The 22,918-nt window shown below is 48.2% G+C and overlaps 1 protein-coding gene across 7 annotated transcripts in view; it reads left to right on the forward strand.

Annotated features, from left to right (window-relative positions):
* GJC2 (gap junction protein gamma 2) overlaps positions 1-22,215 on the forward strand; it is a 104,220-nt gene extending 82,005 nt beyond the window's left edge. For 5 of the 7 annotated variants that reach the window (XM_034759784.1, XM_034759786.1, XM_034759787.1 and 2 more), the window contains one exon: positions 19,729-22,215. In XM_034759784.1, the coding sequence (XP_034615675.1) occupies positions 19,749-21,002 (1,254 nt within the window). In that variant the 5' untranslated portion in view covers positions 19,729-19,748 and the 3' untranslated portion in view covers positions 21,003-22,215. Of the gene's footprint in view, positions 1-7,662; positions 7,792-19,728 lie in introns of those variants that run through there. The other 2 variants (XM_034759791.1, XM_034759790.1) reach the window with 2 other exon arrangements.
* The last annotated feature ends 703 nt before the right edge of the window (positions 22,216-22,918 follow it).

The raw sequence follows: 22,918 nt of genomic DNA on the forward strand, positions 1-22,918 counted from the left end.
TGCTGTGGTAAAAGGCTAATGTGATCCTTGGGTGCTGGAACAATTGGTATAGTGCAGGTGCTGAGAGCCGTTGAATCAAACTGTAAACCCTCTATCTGATGGAAACCACATCAAGCCATGGGGTGTGGTAGCACCCTAGTTCCAGCATCTATGCTTGGATGTATAGAGTAGGGGCAGGGTAGTGATTTTGCCTATGTGTGTGGCATTGGATAGACCAATACTAGGATACCGCGTACAGTTCTGGTGTCCACATTTGTAAATGATATTTAAAAACTGGAGATACACCTCTACCCTGATATAACGCGGTCCTCGGGAGCCAAAAATCCCTACCGCGTTATAGGTGAAACCCCATTATATTGGGGTAGCGGCGGCAGGGCTCCAGCAGTGATTTAAAGAGCCCCGGGCTCCGGCTGCTGTGGGGAGCCCCGGGCCCTTTAAATCGCCACCCGAGCCCCGCTGCCGGAGCCCTGGGGTAGCAGCAGCAGGGCTCTGACAGTGATTTAAAGGGCCCGGGGCTGCCCATAGCGGCCAGAGCTCCGAGCCCTTTAAAGCACCGCCGGAGCCCCGCTGCCGAAGCTCCGGGGTAACAGTTGCAGGGCTCCAGCGGTGATTTAAAGAGCCCCTGGCTCCGGCCACTGCGGGGAGCCTTGGGCCCTTTAAATCGCCGGCTAAGCCCCCGCTGCCGCAGTCCCAGAGTTACCGCGTTATATGCGAACCCGTGTTCTATCGGGTCGTGTTCTATCGGGGTAGAGGTGTACAAGAGCCACAAAAAAGTCTTACAATGAGAGACTTAAGGAGCTCAATCTGTTTATCTTATGAATCAGAAGGTCGAGAGTTGAATTGATTAGTGTATAAGTACCTTCAAAGAGAAAATACTGGGCACTAAAGGGGTTTTTAATCTAGCAGACAAGGCGGAACAAGAACCAATGGCTGGAATTTAAAGCCAGACAAATTCAAAGGCGAAATTAGGCACAGATTGTTAACCACTGGAAGAAACTACCAAGGGAAGTGGTGGATGTTCCATCTCTTGATGTCTTCACATCAAGACTGGATGCCTCTCTGGAAGATACCAAACAGAAGCTATTGGGCTCAGTGCCAGCGTAACAAGGTGAAATTCTGTGGCCTGTCATATGCAAGAGGTCAGACTAGCAGACCCGATAGTCCAGGAATGGGCAAACTTTTTGGCCTGAGGGCCACATCGGGGTATGGAAATTGTATGACGGGCCATGAACGCTCACAAAATTAGGGGCAGGGGTGCGGGAGGGGGTGAGGGCTCCGGCTGGGGGTGTAGGCTCTGGGGTGGGGCCAGAAATGAGGAGTTCAGGGTGCGGGAGGGGGCTCCGGCTTTGGGGGTGGGGGCGGTGAGGGCTCTGGGATGGGGATGAGGGGTTTGGAGTACAAGAGGGGGCTCTGGGCTGGGATCGAGGGGTTCGGAGGGCGGGAGGGGGATAAGGGCTGTGGCAGGGGATTGGGGCGTGGGGAGGGCTCAGGGGTGCAGGCTCCGGGCAGCGCTTACCGCAAGCAGCTCCTGGAAGCATGTCCCCCCTCCAGCTCTGAGGTGTGGCCAGGCGGCTCTGCATGCTGCCCTGTTTGTAGGCGCCACCCCTGCAGCTCCCCTTGGCCAGGAAATGTGGCCAATGGGAGCTGTGGGGGCGGCACTTGCAGATGGGACAGCGCGCAGAGCCACGTGGCCACTCCTCCATGTACTATGTAGGAGCCAGAGAGGGGACATGCTGGCTGCTTCCTGGGAGCCACGCAGAGCGGGGCAAGCCTCCAACCCCACTCCCTGGCTGGAGCGCCGGAGCAGGGCAAACCCCCAACCCTGCTCCCCAGCAGGAGCTGAGGGCCAGATTAAATTATCTGATGGGCTGGATATGGCCAGCGGGCCATAGTTTGCCCACCCTGGCAATAGTCCCATCTGGCCTTAAACTCTATGAATCGTGCATACCCCTTTGTGTTTGCATGAGAAGCAGTTTTCAAGACAATAAGGATACTGCCAGGAAGAGATGAGTTCAGGAAAAGTAGGAAGTATTTCAGGAAGATACTGCAATTCCCTAAAGCACATGTTTACGTCTGAAGAAAATCTCTGTTTAAAAGCCATTTTTAGAACAGTGATGCCTCCCATAAATAGCTTGCCGCCCCAGGCACGCGCTTGCTGCGCTGGTGTCTGGAGCCACCCCTGCCTAGGACCAAGTAAACCTAGACCATTCCTGCCTGGTGTTTGTCCAACCTGTCCTTAAAAACCTCCGATGACGGGGATTCCACAATCTGTCTTGGGGGCTTGTTCTGGAGCTTAACTGCCTTAGAGTTAGAAAGTTTTTCCTAATATCCAACCTAAATCTCCCTTGCTGCAGATTAATCCAATTACTTCTTGTCCTATCATCAGTGAACATGGAGAACAATTGAACCTCAGCCCTCATTTTAACAACCCTTTACATATTTACTCAGTCTCCTTTTCTCTAGACTAAAATGTCCTTTTTTTAAATCTTTCCTCATTGGTCAGGTTTTCTAAACCTTTGATCATTTTTGTTGCTCTCCTCTGGACTCTCTCCAATTTGTCCACATCTTTCTTAAAGTGTGACACCCAGAACCGGACACAGTACTGTAGCCGAGGCCTCACTAGGGTTGAGTAGAGCAGGACAATTACCTCCCAGCTTACATATGACACCCCTATTAATACACCTCAGAATATTCGCCTTTTTTTGCACCTGGAGGGGACAGTAGCAGCCTCTGTGCAAAACATTTGCTCTGCCAAAGGACTCTTCCAAGAGCATGTTACGATACAAACACCAATTTCTCTTGTCTCTCTCTCCAGGCAGACAGAATGCCCTTCATCCATGCTGCAGAATGACAGGACTTGACTCCCAGTGGGACTTTAGCTCTTACCTATCCCCCTAGCAGGGTGCTAGAACTTGGGGCCTGCGGGCTTGCTGACCTGAGTCAGGCTGTGTGCGGACAGAAGGGAAGCATGGGCTCAAACCTGAGTCAGAGGTTGGGCTTAGTGTAGACATACCTGTAAAGGCCAGTGATAGAATAAAATGCCGGTCGGGAAATTTCTAATCTTAGCCAATTTTTTTCCTTTTGTCTCAATTGTCTGAATTCAAGCATACCTGTTCCACTGCCATAAAATCCCACTGTCACCTAAGCCTTGGTCAAAAATAAATTAAAACAAACCTTCACACTTGAGTTTTTCATATTTCATTTTGATTTTGTGAAACTGATCCAGTTCCCCCCCAAAAAACTGGTGAAACTTTATGGGTTTCATTTGTTAAGTAGGATTGTTATTTGAGTGAAGATTTGATGAAAGGGCCCTTAACACATGTAACTGGAATGAATGAAAACCCAGAAGGAGAAGATTCTAACAATTAATATATTTTTCTAACGTGAGCTATGTGATATAGAGAGTCATAGATTTTCAGGCCAGAATGGATTATTATGATCATTATTCTGACCTCTAGCATAATACCAGGACATAGAATTAGATTTATTCTTCTCTAGAGAATAGTAGTTGAATTACTATTCGTGTTTCATTGGAATTCTATCGAGGACTACAAAATCATGACTGGTGTGGAGAAAGTGAATAGGGAAGTGTTATCCACCCCTTCACATAACGCATGAACCAGGGATCACCCAATTAAATTAATAGGCAGCAAATTTATAACAAATGTAAGGAAATACTTCTTCATATAACACACTGTCAACCTGTGAAACTCATTGCCAGGGGATGTTGCAAAAGCCAAAAGTATAACAGGGCTCAATAAAGAACTGGATAAGTTCATGGAGGATAGGTCCATCAATGGCTATTAGCCAAGATGGTCAGGGATTCAACCCCGTGCTAGAAAAGTGATGCCTTGTGGCGTCAGGTCTGCATTGTTTTGTGTTTGCTTTCTGCTTTGCACGAACAAAAACACAAACTGTTTACAGCAGTTTGTATATTTCTGGCATTCTCTGTTCTTATCTCTGGATAGAAGCAGAAAAGCACTGGCATTCGCAAGACCTGTTGCTTTTGGTGATATGAATTGAGTGGAAGCGTAATGGCTTGATTTTTCCATTGCCATGCACGTTGGGTAGCCATGTATTCTTGTGCCATGTGAGTACAAAGTGGGTATAAAACACTGTCATTTTGATTTGTTTTACACCTATCTTGTACTCGATTTGTAAATGGCAACACATACTGCACAGAAAGGCTTAGTATAAATTGATGGAGTACTACTAATCTGGTGAAAAGACAGAAGACTGGTGCCAGGCTATCAGGCCTTTCATCTCTAGGTAGGGCCAGCTCTGGCTTTCTGGCCGCCCCAAGCAAAACCAAAAAACAAAAAAACGCGGTGGCCAGAACAGCAAAGCAAAAAAAACCCTGCGACGCGGCCGGAGCGCGGGTGCAGGGGGACTCCCTGCCCTGCAGATGTGCCCCGGCGAGCGGGGGGGAGAGAGAAAGGGGGCCGCCAGGGCTTCAGCGGGGCGCTGCCACGCGGCCCCTCCTGCCGTGCCCCCTGCCGGGAGGGCTCCACACCACTCCAGTCGGCTGGGAGGGAAGGACGCGGGCTGCCCTGCCGGGCTTGCTGCAGGGTGCTCCTGTCCTCCACGCCGCTGCCCCCTACAGGGCGGCCGGAGTGGAACAACAACAACAACAACAAAAGTGGACGTGCCGCCCTAGGATTGGGCGGAATGCCGCCTCCTACAAGCTGCCGCCCCAAGCACCAGCTTGCTCGGCTGGTGCCTGGAGCCGGCCCTGTCTCTAGGTCACTGCTTCAACTCCAACAGGATCTGTAGTGACTGGAAGTCATACTCAGCTGGTGGGTATTTATAACTAATAATACTTTTTGTTTGTGTACAGGTCAGTCCTACCTCCAGTGGAGTTAATGGCAGTTTTGCCATTGTCTTTAGTGGGAGTGGGAACGCCAATCATTCCTTTCATCTGAGGATCTCAAAGCACTCAATGAAGAGAAGTATTTGATGGTCTGTGTGAAGTGAGTTTGGGGTCTCTGTTCAGCCGGCAGTGGATAGGTGTCCCATTGTAACTGTACCACCATGCCACCATACTTACCAATGATCGGCACATTGCCTGGCAGTGCCAGAGGATGTGGGCCAAGGACTGAACTCCCATCTCATCCTTAGAGCTGGTCCCGCCAGCTCAGGACTGAGGCACATTCAGAGAGCAGTGGGGACATGTTACGCTCTGATGCACCCCAAAACGGCAATCCCAAAACACAAGGAAATTGAAGCAAGATGCGCTGGGAGGTGGTCAATCAAAACATGTAATAACCATGAAATGGCTAAGTCAGCAACAGAGTCTGAGCAAACATAATAGCAGGCCAAACACACACACACACCCCACCCTGAGTCAGCCCAGGGCAGGGGGGATTTCACTCTGCTGTTGCCCATATTGCCTTCATTGGGAACCAGGCATGTGCAGATTCAAGGGCAGAATTTGGTCGTAGGCATGTTGCAAAGTGGGTTTGTCGTGTTGTTCGTGTTCTTTCAGCTGAGCTCCTATCCAGGCATGTCAGATCTGTCACCAGAGGTTCTCTGGTGCCTGTTAAGACATGAGGTGTCATTGTATTGTTGGAAGCATTGCTGTTCAGTACAAAGAATGTAGCCCCACTTCTGCCTCCGTAAGGAAGGGTGCGGTGGCCGTCGAATCAAAGCAGCATTATGTTCTAGCTGCTTAGGCCTGTTTCATTTCTGTTCCCTGGCAACTTAGCTATTGGGGGCACCACCGGCCACATCACCAGTGATTTGCAGCATTTATCAGCCCACAGACTCCTGTATTCAGGTGACTGCAGACAATCCAGAATCCAGACTGGATCCTGGTAGCCATTACAGCCTTGGTCTGAGCACCTGTTAGATTTCATTAGCTAAGCACGGCTGGCCTGATAAGTACTTGGATGGGTGATCCAAGGAAATGTGAGGTGCTTTCGGGGGTTGACTCAGTATGTGGCACTCTTCCTTCTGAAACTGACCCAATATCTCAGCACGATGCTTGGAGACAATGTGCTTCTAGGGGTGCTGTCTTCCAGATGAGACCTAAACCAAAGGCCCTGACTGCTTATGGTCATTAAAGATCCCATGGACTTTTTCTCAAAGTTAAGTGTGTTTACCCCAGTGTCCCATATTTACATTCACATAGCTCACATTTCCCCTGTGTTGTCAATGGAATATAGAGTTCTTTTTCACTTCCTGTCCCTGGAGATGGTGACATTTGAGTGATGGCTTAAAATGATCCCTGTGTATAGTTTGTATATCATTTTAACTGTAAGGACTTTGAGACCTTCTGCATGAAAATCACTGTAAGATGCTGTAAGACTCTACATTCTCCAGCTGCAAAACCACAGGTGCCTAGAAGAGCTAAAGGAGAATCCCTGGTAGCAGTATAGGGCTTATGACAAACAGTAGAGGGACATGGTGCACATATATGCTAGCCAGTGCATTGTACTGTTAATATTATCAGTTGAAACTGCTATGCCATCTCCTTGAACTGTTCCAAAAGGTGCTGTTACTTTCAAAGAATGTATTAACATAAATGGAACCCTTTGTGGGCTTTGTAAAATCGCAGTGTGGACACTCAAGCGCAGGCGTGGAAACAGAGTCCACAAGCCTGGATCCCACAGACCTGGATTTACAAAGCTGTGTAGTTGTACCCATGGTTACTCATGTCCCTCTCTGGCTAGCATTGCATTTTGCAGTGTCTTTTCCCCTCTCTAATTCTTTGTTGACTCTATCACTGTTGCTTCCTGCCTTCTGCACAGGAATTACCTCCTATGCAAACTTTCTGCCATACCTTTCGGTCTATTCTTAGCTACTATATTGAAACCAAATCCTGATCCTATTGAAGTCAAAATGGCAAAACTCCTATTGACTTCAGTGGGGAAAGGATGTAGCCCTGAGATGGGCAGTAGGGTGGATTTCAGGGCTTGATTTCTTTTTAATTCGGAGCTTTTTGTTGGAGTTCATATAAACTCAGATTTCTTTTTTTTCCCCCTTTCTGAGAATAAGCCAAGAAGCCAGGCATAGTTTTCAACGTTTCCTAGAATCCTTGGCACTGCCTACAAAGGGAATGGAAAAAGTCTGCGTTCTGCTTGAATACCGAGATCTCAAACAGCGTGAGCTTTTAGACAAATGCAGTGCTCATTTCAGAGGAAGCCTAAGTCATTAGCACGGTGCAGAATAGCCTGAAATGGTTTTTTTCTTCTTAAGGTGCTAGTCTATTTGTTTTCCACACACGGATCTTTCATCGACATATGCTTTCCATATGTTCCTTATTAGGCATGCTTTCTATCTCACAGATCTGTTACTGACGCCATGAACTTATGCGATTAACTTGCTTAAGAAAAACACAGCAAAATTCCAGGCAGTATTCCTAGGAAAGCCCTGGGCGATGGGTTATTTAAAATGTTTTTATTCCCGCTTGTGTGGCATGTTCCACCTCCTTGCACCTTTGGATGAATGAGGACACTGGAATTCGTTCCTACATGCTCTGTTCAATCTTTGTTCCAAGACCTTTCTATAGATATTAGAGAAAGGGGAGGAGGGAAAATGGGACGTTGCTTTTAGCCGTTTTCCTGACACGTCCAGGCAGGATTCTCGGGGGATGGGCGCTTAGCTGTCAGAGAGGCGGAGACCAACAGGATGTTTAAATACTTACCATAAAGTCTCCTTCCAAACTGGCAGGGTAAGGGTTTGGGGAGACATCGGTATGTTTGTCTACGGAAAGGAAAAGGACACTGATAGCAGGAAACTTTCTGATGCTTGGTTGGTGGGAGAGCCCTCAGCAAGAAACACAATGTCTCCGTGAGTAGCTTTTCCATAGCACTTTCCCTTCAGTTTAAAGGACTGTACAATGCTTTGTGTATGAGAACAGAGCAAGAGGGTGAAAAGATTGGCTTGGCAAATCAGGAGAGAACTCTGGCTAGCCCAGACATTTGTCTTATTTCACTTCTTTTACCATCTATTTTAAGAGTTCCTTTAGTTCCAAATTCTCTTCTCAGTTACACTGTATGACCCCAGTGTAGCCTGCACTGGTGTAAACGGGAAGAGAATCTGAACCCTCAAGCCAGCTCCTGCTCTCAGTTACTTTTTCACCCACATAAGGGCTCGGTCCAAAGTCCAGTGAAGTTGGTGAAAAGATTCCCATTGGTTGTAATGGGCGTTGGATCAGGCCCTAAAGAGAGTAAAATCTGACCCCCCCAGTCTGTGTTTAATTATCTAGGAATGAAACATTTACTCGGTGTGCATGTTGTAGGCTGAATTTGATTTTCGATTCATAGATTTTAAATCCAGAAGGGACCATTCGATGATCTAGTCTGAGTTCAATGGTAGGGAAGCGATATAATCTAGCCGTCCTACCCACCGGTGCAGAATGGTTCCTTACTATTTTTGTCCAGTGTAAGTGGACTACATAGGGTCTTATATTGTACAGTGAAGAGACATAGGTGCCTATATGGAAAATACATACCATTTTTCTTTTTTGTTCTTTGACAGCATGCATCACTGGGAGACGGTACATGACATTTTCAGAATATTGTCTTGTGGGTTAAGATAAACTGATGTGATCATATCCTACAATGGAAACTTGGTTTATCTTATAAGTTCTTTGAAAATATAAAGGGAATATTTAAAAGAAAAACCTTATAATTAAAGCCCTCACAATTATATTTGGCAGATAAATAGTTGAGCAGTTGCAAAAAGCGCCCCCAGATTAAACTGAGCATTATAACTGGAGATCAAATGTTCCAAGTGTCTCTTTTCATTGTCTCCTGGGCTGGTTATATTACTCACAGCTATTTTGCCTGGAAAGGTGGGTGGACTCATAGCATTATAACATGGCTGTTAAGATGTATGAATTTGCCTGGTTCTCCCAGAACGATGGAGGCAAAAGTATTGCACTGGGAATTAAAGAAGCTACTACAGGCAAAATTATTTCCTAATCCCGCATACATTTAAACACGGGTTTAAGGGCTTGCAGGAGCTTGAAAGTACACTGGGCTTAATTTCCACTGATAAGTGAATAGTTTGTTAAAAGTTTACATTGACTATTATAGGAATCAAATAAGAGGGTTAATTGCCTGTGGTCAGAAGCCATTATTCCTTAATTAATCCAATTACTTTGCAATCTCTCCCGTCCCCCTCCCCTCCCAATTTGGCTTGTGAACATTTAAAACAGTTTAAGGCTCCCAAACTTGCTTCCACTGGTGTTAATGGGAATTTGCCAATGACTTCAGTGAGAGCAGAATCAATTCCTTAAATCTTTGCTTTGCAATCTGACCGTGTAACCATACTGGTCAAATCCTTATAGCCTTCCTCATGCAAATCTCCCAGTTGAGACAACACTGAAGTCAATGGGAATTTTGCCTCAGTTGTCATTGTGAGATTTGGTCCCCTCTTCCTAGGAAGGGTGTGTATTTGACTGAGGAAGGGCACAAGGAATATTGTTGATGGTAAACCACAGTTGACTGGAAGTCTGAATCCCATTTAATGAACAGTGAACTAAAAGGGAATGCTCTACAGTCCCACTGACAGCCCACCGGCCGCATCCAGCCCACAGGACAATTCCTTCCAGTCCTCAAGGCATCTACTCCCCTAGTGGCAACTACCCAGAATACAGGGAACATCTCAGTGAAATGCGGCACGTGCCAGAGACCCACACCACAAAATGGTGTCCTCCGCACGACGTGACCTCTCATACGATGCGTGTGAGGATACGCCGCATGGAGGACGCCATTTTGTTTCTGTATGTGGGCTGCGGAGGTGCCACACAACTGCGCATGCAGCCCACGTCACTGAAGAGGTTGGACCATCCAAATTGGGGCCAGGTTTTTGAAGTAGCCTCTAATTTTCTGCTTGCAATGAATTGCAGAGGTAAATGATGTCTAAGTATGAGCTGGATCAGACCAGTGCTCCGTCTAGTTCGGTATCCTGTCACCACCAGTGGGCAGCACCAGATACTTTAAAGGAAGAGACAAGTAACCCCAAAGTGGTCAATTATAGCACAGCCTGCTCTGAAGGGAAGTTTCTTCCTACCCTCCCTCCATTAAAGGTTGACTGAATACATGGAATTTATGCCTGCAAATAACTGAGCTTGTAATTTTGCCCACAATCGACAATGGACCCAAAACTAGATGCTGTGTTAAAGAGCCTTTAAAATTGTAACCCTTAGAGTTTAAAGAGCAGACAAAAATCAGGTAAGATAGATAAGATGGGTGAGGTGATATCTTTTATTGGACCAACTTCTGTTGGTGGAAGAGACATGCTTTCGAGCTCCACAGAGGTCTTCGTCAGGTCTGGGAAAGGTACTCAGAGTGTCACAGCTAAATACAAGATTGTTTAGCATAAGTAGTTAACATATAGTCTAAGGGAGTACATCTGCGTATCCTTCTCAAACCAGACCAGAACAAGAGCTCTGTGTAAACGCAAAAGCTTGTCTCTTCCACCAACAGAAGTTGGTCCTATAAAAGATATCACCTCACCCACCTTGTCTCTCTAATATCCTGGGACTGACATGGCTACATCAACACTGCACATAAAAATTATGTAATGAATTTGGGGTTTTTTTCCTACTTGCTCTTGTTGTTCAACTCAGGAAATCCAGAAGTGGCATGAGTTGCTTTCTGCATTGTCACAGGATAATGTGATCGCATTTCCTTGAGTTACAGCTTAATTACGCTTGTGTCCAACAAAGACGGTATGTAATTACCCCTGCTTAGTCTTTATGAAGCACCATGCAGCATTTCACATTAACTCACAACAGAACTCTGTCCCCTACCTGTGCACACAATTATTATATATTACTTGTATTACCGGAGCGCCTCGGCGCCCTAATCATGGATCGGAATTCCATTGTGCTAGGTGCTGTATAAGCACAGAACAAAAAGGTGGTCCCTGCCCCAAAGAGCTTACAGTCGACCCTTTTAGTTTGCTGGGTTGGTTCACGTTCATGGCTGGAGATACACCATTTGACCAAGAAGGCTTTTGAGAGACATTGGGATTCAACAGCTAGACCTGTGGTGTGAGAGACAGGAGACATGCGTTCTACTCCCATCTCTGCTCCTGACCTGTTTTGTAAACACGGGCAACTGTTTTGCCTCTTTGCCTCAGTTTCCCTGATCTGTAAAATGGGGATAATAAGACTGTCCTCCTTTGTAAAGCTCTTTGATGGAAGTGCTAGATGATTATTGTTATTAGGAGTCTTGCAGCCAGTAGGATTTTAAAGACTGGTGGTTCTGTGTTTATAAAGGGCTCATTATGTATAAAAATAGTAGCACTGGAAATTTCCATTTGACTTTACACCAGACCTCTGGACAATAATAGAATTTTCACTATATTTCAAGTCCTGGGTCTGATTGTTATCTTCTTGGGAGAATCAAGGTTGTTCGTTGAGGGAGCAGCAGTGTTGTATTTGGCTCATATCCTAAGAAACATCAGTAGAAAAAAAGACTCCTACATTGCAAAGAGGAAGAATTTAGATATATAAAAAAAAAGTCACCTTGGTCCCAATCCGACATGCACTGATTTCAAATGGCTCAGGGAAAGCTCTCATTGACTTCAATGATCCAGAACTGGGTCCTTAGAGTGGAAGACCATGGGAAAGTATCAGTAATTCGGATAAAGTGATAAGAGCTTTTGGAAAGCTGATTCTAGCCCAGACCGATGTACAGTGTAGGGGCTGAGAGTTGCAAGCCATCCCTCTGGCTACAAAGAAATAATCAAAACCAGTGGGGCCTGATTCTGCTTTTGATGGCAAACCTAGTGTGCATGAGATCAGAATTGGGTCCATCAGTTTTACTTGTATCATGTGTAGCAGGATCGCTCGATCATCTTTGCTTGAAACTGCATGGGAGAGGCATGAAAATGCATTGTGTTCTACTGCAGGAGAACACTCAGGATTTGGTCCTTAAATACATTAGTTGAGTAAACTAAACGGGCCAGAGTCATCTCTGGTATAATTCCATTGACCAGCAGCATTAATGTGCCCTACGTTACAGCCAGCAGCAGCTGCATGCACTGCCCCCTCCAGGCCGATGATTCCTGGCCAGGAGGGCGAACGATCTACATGGAGGAGCTCTGCCTAAGGGGTATTGCTGGATGAATGGGAATATCCAAATAGGACCAAAATCCTGCATGCTTCTGAGCACCTGCAGCTGTCATTGTTTTCAATAGGCACTGCCGGTACTTGGCGCTTTGTCCTGGACACAGAGGCCCAGTTTATAGTGGGAGTCAACTAGAAGAGAGGTGGCCACATTTGGCACTGTGCTCACACCATTGGGCGCGATATGTTGGGTGGTGTCTAGGTGCAGAGCCTCCCAGAATCCTCCTCGGTACCTGGGAAATGACTGATAGGGACGGAAATACTTTTTCAAGACCAATGGGGTCTTTTGGAGAAATGAGAAGGCAGCTGGTGGCTTTAAAACACAAGAATCCTCCAAAAAGAAACGTGTGCGTGAGAGCGAGGGGGAAGGGCAGAAGGACATGTGTACTGCTAAGAGATTAGACCAGTAGTCCCCAAACTTTTCAAGGTTGCCCCCCTCCCGCCCGGAGTTGGGACTGGGAGTGGGGCCGCAGCTCCCGGGGGAAGGTGAGGACACGGCCAGGGATAAGGAGACCGAGGCTAGGACTGCAGCTGGGGGCAGGAGTGGAGCCGGGAACATTGCTGCAGCCAGGAGCCTCGGCTGGGGCAGGACTAGGGCCAGGTCCAGAGCTGTGGCCGGACCACAGGCTGGGGCCTCGTCTGAGGGCGCGGCTCGGACCCAGGGCCTCAGCGGGAGGCGGGGCCAGAGCAGAGCTGGGAGTGGACTGGGTTTGGATGGCGGTGCTCTGGATTAGACCATCTTCTGATAACCTTAGGTGAAATCCTGGCCCCATTCAAGTCAACGGGAGTTTTGCCATTGACTTCTGCTCGCCATAGTTCCTTATACTGCCCTCCTCATCAAACTCTGAGCACCTGCCAGCAGCGCTTTAAGTGACACAACTCCCATGTCTTACAAATGGGTTCGTTCTTTCTCTCATCATCTCCCCCGGTTGAAGAAGTGTGTGTGGTGGTGGAGCGTTCTGCCTTGGTCGGTTTTTTGGTGTTTGTATTAATATGCACAGGCTGCTCAGGGGAGCTAGATTTATTTCACTGCATGATGGGCCAGACCCTGCACCGATGGAAGTGCATCTGTGACATCTGTGATGCCGAGCCAGGCCCCGTGTGTGTGATGTGGATTACTGCCCTGCTTTAGAATGCAAACGACATGGGTCAGGGACAGCGTCTTCCTTTGGGTTGCAGACAGTACCACGCACGCTGCCGGGGCTCGGTGCAGAACGAGAGTAATTCATACAAACTGTATTCCCTGCAAAGCACATTTCTGCAGTGATGTCGTTGGGAGTCTGAAAACAGCAATCACAGTTTGCTCTCGATTACATGTTTTAAAAGCAGGGTTCAGAAGAGCCTGATTTATAAAAAGCAAACAAAACAAACAGCTTCCCATCTTGCACCTCAATTTAGGCCTGTCAATAATAATTGCAGTATAATTATGCAGGCACCAATGAAGGTATGTAGCTGTTACGCCGCTCCCCTGGGTGTGTCGTCAGCAGAACGTATTGAATCTGAGACCTCTGGTTTGAGATGCATGGGCTGCTCCTGCCTGAGCTACGAAACCCATTGCTGATAACTGAGGCTCTAGCTCAGGGGTGGGCAAACATTTTGGCCTGAGGGCCACATCGAGGAATAGAAATTGTATGGCGGGCCATGAATTATCACAAAATTGGGGTTGGGCTGTGGGAGTGGGTGAGGGCTCTGGTTGGGAGGTGCAGGCTCTGGGGTGGGGCTGGGGATGAGGAGTTTGAGGTGCAGGAGGGTGCTCTGGGCTGGAACTGAGGGGTGCGGAGGGTGGGAGGGGGAGCAGGGCGGGGGCAAGGGTGCAGGTAGGGGTGCAGGTTCTGGCTGGGGGTGCGGGCTCTGGGGTGGGGCTGGGGATAAGAGGTTTGGGGTGCAGGAGTGTTCTGGGCTGGGATTGAGGGGTTTGGAGAGCAGGAGGGGAATCAGGGCTGTGGTTCGGGTGCAGGGAGAGGCTCAGGGGTGCAGGCTCCGAGTGGCGCTTACCTCAAGTGGCTCCCGGAAGCAGTGGCATGTCCCTTCTCTGTCTCCTGCACGCTGACCCATCCACAGGCATTGTCCCTGCAGCTCCCATTGGAGTGTGTAGGAGCCAAAGCAGGGCCATGCTGTTGCTTCCGGGAGTTGCGTGGTGCGGCCCCTGACCCAGCACCCCGGCTGGAGTGGGTCGAGCTGCGTGGTGTGGCCCCCAACCCAGTGCCCCGGCTGGAGTGGTGCCAAACCACGTGGTGTGGTCCCCAACCCAGCGCCCCGGCCGGAGCAGGGAAAGCCCTAGACCCTGTTCCCCAGCGGGAGCTTGTGGGCCGGCTTAAAACGGCTTGGCCCGCAGGCTGTAGTTTGCCCACCCCTGCTCTAGCTGGTTCATCAATCTCTGTCTCTGGCCCAACCACCACCAAGGCAGGGACAAAGTGCCAAACTGAATCACAGAATCATAGACTATCAGGGTTGGAAGGGACTTCAGGAGGTCATCTAGCTCAAAGCAGGACCAATCCCCAACTAAATCATCCCAGCCAGGGCCTTGTCAAGCCTGACCTTAAAAACCTCTAAGGAAGGAGATTCCACCACCTCCCTAGGTAACCCATTCCAGTGCTTCACCACCTTCCTAGTGAAATAGTTTTTCCTAATATCCAACCTAAACCTCCCCCACTGCAACTTGAGACCATTACTCCTTGTTCTGTCATCTGCTACCACTGAGAACAGTCTATATCCATCCTCTTTGGAACCCCCCTTTCAGGTAGTTGAAAGCAGCTATCAAATCCTCCCTCATTCTTCTCTTCCGCAGACTAAATAATCCCAGTTCCCTCAGCCTCTCCTCATAAGTCATGTGCTTCAGCCCCCCTACCCATGAAAAAGATCAAGAAAGAAAGAAAGTGATTCAGACTCTTCCAGAGTGAATACAAGTTCAAACATGGTATAAATATGCCATGCACTGCTACAGACTAGGGACCGAGTGGCTAAGTAGCAGTTCTACAGAAAAGGACCTAGGGGTTACAGTGGACGAGAAGCTGGATATGAGTCAACAGTGTGCCCTTGTTGCCAAGAAAGCTAACGGCATTTTGGGCTGTATAAGTAGGGGCATTGCCAGCAGATCGAGGGACGTGATCATTCCTCTCTATTCGGCATTGGTGAGGCCTCATCTGAGTACTGTGCCCCACACTACAAAAAATATGTGGAAAAATTGGAAAGAGTCCAGCGGAGGGCACATCTACACTGCCTCACAGTTCAGACCAAGGGGGGGTGAATAGCAGTGCACAGCAAAGTGCTCTGCTGTAACTACCCCCACATGGATGCTGTGGGCACTACTATTTTAGAGGTCCGGAGCTTGCACTCATGAGGTGCACTTGCAAATCAGGCAGTAATGTCTCCTTGCCTTCATCCGTGTGTCTGAGTAGCTGTGCTCTGAAAAGGGAAAGTGGGGAGGCCCTGTTAAAAATAAAGCTAATGCTAACCCCAGATCTGTAGAATAATGATATATTGTTCCTTCCCAGTCATCTGCCTCTTGCAAAACTCACATGCTTTTAAGTGACTGCTTTATGTGTGATTCTTTCAGGGGGTTGTATTTGATTTAAACTTTCTTAAGCATATGGTTTTGCAAAGGGTTTTAAAAAGCTCCATTACTCTGAAAAAAAAAAATCCTGCTCTCGTTTGCCTGGTTTTGTGTTTCTTGGCTCGTTTACAAAACGGGCTTCAGGAATCAGAGCTGGATTCTGCAGGACGCTGAACATCTTCTAGCCCTGCAGCACCACTCGGGATCAGGTCCGTAATTCATTCTTTCCTGTATCAACTGCTGCCCGAGTGGCACGGGCGAGCAGGATAGTGTAGGATCGCTGCCAGTTCAGAATACGGGGAACTCTGACACACCCACTTTCTCCACTGCCCTATTGTAATGTATAGGATCTCAAAACGTGCAGCCTGTTTCAAGACTCTGGTCTGAGGCAAATGAGGTTAAAACCAGTAGGCGTGCCACCTCCATAAACTGAAATCCCCAAGCTCACCGCAGCTGGTTCTGAGTCCTTGCATCTTCTGACACATGCATCCAAACAGGATTATTGTTTATTGTTTACATTCCAGCAGTGCCTAGGAGACCGAGTCATGGACCAGGCCCCAGCTGCTCTCGGAGCTGTACAAACATAGAACACAAAGACAGTCCCTGCCCTGAGGGGCTTGCAGTGGTTGTTTACCAAGGAAATACTGTTTGAATGTACCCAGAGAAATCTATCTATGGTACTGCAGCTGGGATTTGGGGGAGATTGGGATTGGCTGGGAGAGAAACTGGGACTGGCTGTGCAAGGAGACTGAGGACTGTAGGATGAAGGGGAGGCTGGGACTGGAATGGAAAGGAGATTGAGACAGAGTCGTGGAGGGAGAGGCATCTGGAATTAGTTGGGTGGGGAGGCTGGGACTGGTAGTTGCAGGGAGGGGAGGCTGGTACAGGTTAGGCAAGGAGACTGGGACTGCAGGCTGGGGGAGACTGGGTCTGGGAACCAGTGATAGAAATGTGGGAGAGCAGGAAAGACAAGCCAGTGGTTAGGGTACTTGACTCGGACTTGGGAGAGCCATGCTCAATTCCCTGCTGCTTCACAGACTTCCTGCATGACCTTCGGCACGTCACTTAGCTTCTCCGTGCCTCAGTTCCCCATCTGTAAAATGGGGGTGACAACACCGTTCTGCCTCACCTGGGTGTTGTGAGGATAACGATTCTTGGCTGCTCAGATACTGCAGTGATGGGGGCCATGTGAGGGGTGTGTGGGGAGGAGGAGATACAGGGACTTGGAGGTTGGGACTGGGTAGACAAGGAGCCAGGGATGGGGAAGAGACAGGACTGGGGCAGGTTGGAGGAACAGGGCAGAAGGGGTCAGGTTTGTGGGGAATGGGCAGAAGAGTCCGAGCCACTAGAGCACACTCCCGTCCAGAGCCTGGACTGGAACCCAGATTCCTGAGTCTCGCCATTTCCCTGCTGTCCACAGTATCTGTGAAGCCCACCGGCAAAGCGTGCATCTCGTCCCTCTGGGAGCCTGGTCCACGCAGAGCATGACAACCTACTCCTGCCGTCACCAACTCCATGGGCTCACGTGGCAGAGCTCTGTGTGGTGGATCTAAAGGTTCCAGCCCTGCGGCGGACGCGTGGGTGTCAATATGACGCCACACGATGGAATTTGTTTTTTTTCAGTTTGCCTTTTAAAAAACCTAAGAAATTAACACACAGAACCCATCAAAAGAGCATTATTAGGGTTGTAAAGTTAAGCACGCAAAGGTCGGGAAACACCAGAGTTAAGGTTGCCTGTGCAATCTTATCTCAGTTCCCTCAGACGCATGTATTATGATACCGTCTTTAATTACATGATCCCATACTGCTTTTTCCACAGAACCTCGGCCTCATTCAGTGAGCAGCCTGGACAGTGCCTACTTAGTGAGCAGCTATTCAATCGTTCCATGTGCAGCCCCATGACTTATTTACCACACACTATTCAAACCTTGCTCTTATTGATTTCCTTGTGAGCTTTTCCAGGGTGCTCATCACTGTAGTATCCAGTGCTTCATAAACACTAATTAATTTATCTTCACAACACCCCTGGGAGGTGGGGGAGTGGTGTTATCCCCATTTCACAGATGGAAGGGTGAGGCACAGAGAGATTCAGATTAAAAGTGTAACTTTGGGTGAGACGACTAGGACCTGATTCTTCAGCATTAAATAGCATTTTATTTGTTCAAGGCACCTGCGAGTGCTCAGCACGTCCGCAAATCAGACCTCAGGGTCTCAAGTTGGGCTCCCAGAAAATGAGGCACACACAAGTAGTGACCACCCGTGAAAAGTTTGGGTTAAGTGACTTTCCAACACTGCAGAGGAACTCTGTGGCAGAGGCAGGGAGAGACTCCAATTCCCCAGGGCAGCATTCAGCTGCCATAACCATGTGACTGTCCTTTCTCTTGCTGGGAACCCCTGTCTCATTCACTACACACCTTCCAGCTTCCACAGTAAATGAAGTAGGAATGCTACAGCTAGGAGAACCCTTCACTGCTCACCCCTGATTGCTCCCCAGAACAGGCCCCTCCTGTGCATTGAATGAGGCATGGGTTCTATGCAGGGGCAGCACCAGCTCTTCCCGGTGGGGAGGCTGAGATGGGCCTTAGCCCCCCTTCGCCATGAGGCCCTATCCCTCTGCGTGGCGCTACCTTCTGCTCCTCCTCTCCCTCCCGTGGCCTCGCCCCCTGGCCCCATTGGAAGCCAGCGCCGGGCAGTGCTCGCAGCCACCACGAGCGGTGGCGGACTTAACTCTGGGGCTGTCAGAGCCTTCAGGAAACTGCCCTGGGCAGCATGCCCCAGTGGGCGGGGACATAGGCCAAAGACTGCTCTTGGGCACCCCCATCCCCAGCCCGGGCAGGCCAGCAGCTGCTGCTCTCTCTGCTCTGCCTTCAGTCGGAGAATGGCAGTTGCTACGGGTACCATAGATAGATTTCTCTGGTTACATTCAAACAGTATTTCCTTAGTCAGGGGCGGCACCAGTGCACCAAAGGCGTGCCTGGGGCGTTGGCCTGCCGGTCGTTGTGAGGGCGGCAGTCAGGCTGCCTTCAGCGGCATGCCTGCGGGAGGTCCACCGGTCCCGTGGATTTGGCGGCAATTCGGCGACGGGTACGCCGAAGCCGCGGGACTGGCGGATGTCCCGCAGGCATGCCACCGAAAGCAGCCTGCCTGCCGTGTTTGGGGCAGCAAAATACATAGAGCTGCCCCTGTCCTTGGTAAATCCCCTGCCTCCAGCACCACCCCTGGTTCTGTGGAAAATATAGTATGTGATCTTGTGATTAAAGATTGTATCATAATGCATATGCACAAGGGGGCCAAGTTAAGGTTGCACAGGCGACCTTAATTCTGGCATCTCCTTACCTTTGACTGCTTGATTTTGCAACCTTCATAATGTTCTTTTAGTATAGCTTTTGAGTGTGTAATGTGTACAGATACCTATGCTCTCAGTGTTTACGCTCCTATTGACTATCTCTTATATACTGTAATTGACTACTAGCATGTTAGGCACTCCACTGATAGAATCATAGCTATTCAGCTGTGTCATAGGATCTGTATTGCTAACGGAGAGTCTCAGCTAGCATTTAGCTCAAGTGGTAGGGAGACCTGTGCTATTGGAGTAGGAGAATCAGATCTCTGTCCCCACGTCATCAAGTTTAAAGTGATGGTAGCATGCAGCATAGTGACAATTGTGAGATTCCTAAATGGCCATCGGTTTGTTTGTAGTATAAGGCCCTGACCCTGCAATGAATGGACAGACCTCTCAACCCACACGGAGTCCCATTGACTTGAGGGCTTTGTCCATGGGAGTTCACTATAAGATCAGGCCTAAACATATCCAATGTACTGCACTTATTTGTGCAAATAATGGAAACTACTTACAATGAGCTTGGGTATAGTGATATAAATTGTTTCAGTGACTTGCAATGTACAAATTACAATTCCTCTTCTACTGAGCCTCTCATAATAGTGATGCTGATCTCTGGAATAAAATAACTTCACTCTGATATCATCCTGCTATGTACCAATGCCACTATTATAATGAGGTCTGTTGCTATGACCAAACAGAGCGGCATTAACTTATACGTTATGTTTTTTCTTCCTGCTTTTCTTGCAGGTTATAAATGATTAGCCCTTATGACCAACATGAGCTGGAGTTTTCTCACCCGTCTGCTAGAAGAAATTCACAATCACTCCACTTTTGTGGGGAAGGTCTGGCTCACCGTGCTGATCGTCTTCCGTATCGTCCTGACGGCTGTCGGAGGGGAGTCCATATACTCAGATGAACAGAGCAAATTCACGTGTAACACCAAGCAGCCGGGCTGCGACAACGTCTGCTACGATGCCTTCGCACCGCTATCACACGTCAGGTTCTGGGTCTTCCAGATCATCATGATCTCAACCCCTTCCATCATGTACCTGGGCTATGCCATCCACAGGATCGCTAGGTCCTCCGAGGAGGAGAAGAGGCTTAAGGTACTCAAGAAGAAGAAGAAGCAGTTTGCTTTGAACTGGCAGGCTGTCCGTAACTTGGAAGACCCTTTGGAAGCAGACGAAGAGGAGCCCATGATCTCTGATAACACGGTGGAAAACGAGGAGAAAGCCAAAGCAAATAAGAAGAGCAAGGAGCAGCAGAAGCACGATGGGAGGAAACGCATCCAGCAAGAAGGGCTGATGAAGATTTACGTCTTCCAGCTCATTGCCAGAGCTTCATTTGAAGTTTGTTTCTTGGTTGGGCAGTATTTTCTCTATGGCTTTGAGGTGGAAGCATATTTCGTCTGCAGCAGAGCCCCTTGCCCTCACACCGTGGACTGCTTTGTGTCAAGGCCGACAGAGAAGACCATCTTCCTCCTGGTGATGTATGTTGTGAGCTGCCTGTGTCTGTTGCTCAACATGTGTGAAATGTTCCACTTGGGGTTTGGGACCATTAGAGATGCCATTCGCAACAGAAAGATTAATAGTTTCAGGCAGCCTCCATACAACTATTCCTACTCGAAGAATATCTCCTGCCCTCCCGAGTATAACCTGGTTGTGAAATCAGAGAAGCCTGCAAAGGTCCCAAATAGCTTGTTGGCCCATGAGCAGAACTTGGCTAACGTTGCTCAAGAACAACAGTGCACAAGCCCAGATGAGAACATCCCGCCAGATCTGTCCACCCTTCATAAACACTTGAGGGTGGCCCAGGAGCAGTTAGACATAGCATTCCAGAGCTACAATGCCACTCAGGCCAACATGCAGCCTTCCAGAACCAGTAGCCCACCTTCAGGTGGGACTGTGGTAGAACAGAACAGGGTCAATACTGCCCATGAGAAACAAGGCGCTAAGCCCAAAGCCAGTTCAGAAAAAGGTAGTTCTAGCAGCAAAGATGGAAAGACTTCTGTATGGATATAATTGGGTGCTTGACCGTAGCTCACAGACAGGGCAATGTAAGTAGAGGTTTGGTTTTTTTCCCAGCATTGTCTAGAATTCAATTCACAGAGCACAGGCACAATTTGTACATGGGAGTAAATGTAGCTGAAGGATGAGTTGTTTCAAACGTTACATTTGAATAATGTCTTCTGGTGCGTTAACAAAGACACTCCCTTTCTTGCCTAGTCCATATTGTCTCTGGGAACCTCCATCGAGCTAAACTGTATGGTGCCCCTCCACCCCCCGGCACTGCTTAGGGGTGGGAGTAACAGCCTTTCTTCTTATGTCACTTACTAGCTGTTTGCCCAGGATGACCCACTGCAGGCTCTCTGCGACAGAGACTGGACTGACAAGCGAGCTGGCTGGCAGGAAGGGGACTCTGTTGATCATTCAGAAGAAAAGTCTTGACTACCCCGAGCAACTCATGTTCTGCATCATGAGGCTATCGTACTGTACTTGTGTTGAGAACGGTTTAATTACTAAATGTCCTTCCTCAAATTAATTTGAATTCCTCCGTTAAAGGGGAAAACGGTGACATGTTGCATAAACTGCCACGATCGACTAGCATGGCTTGTTTCCTGCCTGGATTCTTACATGCACTAACAAGCAGTCATTGGAGATGAACGCAACAGAGATTGCAGCCATGAGTTCTAACCCTGCATTAATGGCACATGAAGACTGTCAGAAGCACAGTAGCCGTATTTTAAAGAATGTACGCGACCCTGAGTGATTAGCGTTGAGGTAAACGTTGTATCCTTTTTTCCCCCCCAATCAGTGTTGAACTGCAAAGCAAACGGGATCAAATGCTACGTAGCGTTTGCAGTCAATTTGCACTGTAATGATGCTGCAGTGTAGCATTCGTCCCAGAGCTGGTGGGAATTGAAGCAGTTTAGCGTTTTTTAACACTGCTACTGCACATCTTAAGCAAAAGTGCCTTTAAGCAACCAGGAAAGTGAAATTCGAAGTTTCTAATGTCTGTGTTAACTCTTGGTAGAGATCAGAAGAGCAGTGCTCACAAATTTTGTTATCATGTACTTTTGTTTTAATCAAAAGCTTATAAATAGTTGCAGACAAATAGATCAATGCCTAGTGTGTACAGCGTGTGTGTGTGGAGACGTATATTTGAGTATATATACACACACATCTGAATATTATGTGTGAGATACAGATATATATAATATAATATCAACCCCACGATGATTTTTACAACTTCCCACTCCCACCAAAAAAACACCAGCTCAGAATGGTGGCTGATTTTCCTCTCTTGGAGGTCGAATGGCCAGCCCTTGGGCCAGATCCTCAGCTGGTGTCAGTTGGTTCAGCTTCATTTATGTCATCTGACCCAAGCTGAGAATCTGCCCGCTTGACTTTAATGGGGACAGGAGAAGGGCCATTCACAAAAAGCACTCGTCTGCGGTTTAAGGACCAAATCCCCCTTGCCTTGCTCACATGACTAGTTCCACTGGACTTGTGTACACCAGGTTATTTTGGCTAAAGTTTACCACCAGAGATACCCACAATGCAACGCTGGTGCAGACCAAGTCTATGCAACATGGTGCTTAAAATGCCAGTGGCCGCTGGCACCTTGTCTGCTCCAGTTCTGTGGGAGAAAGTGAACTGATGGTGGGAGAAGTGGGGAAATCTTAAGAAAAGAAGCCCAGTCTAGACACCACCATTGACTTCCACGAGGCTATTCATGTCAGTGAGGCAAGCAGGGTTAGGACCCTAAACACAATGTGGCTCCAACTAGAAGGGTTTCTCTTTTTCAAACACTCTTGGTAAAAAATACTTTGGCAATGTATCTGACTTGGACAAAACTGACTGTCTGTGGCTTTGTTGTGAATTAACTCCGGTAACGAGCAGAAATGTAATCCTGACCACTGGGAACATGGCTGGGT

This window comes from Trachemys scripta, chromosome 2 (assembly GCF_013100865.1).
Source record: "Trachemys scripta elegans isolate TJP31775 chromosome 2, CAS_Tse_1.0, whole genome shotgun sequence".
Classification (NCBI taxonomy): Eukaryota; Metazoa; Chordata; order Testudines; family Emydidae; genus Trachemys; species Trachemys scripta.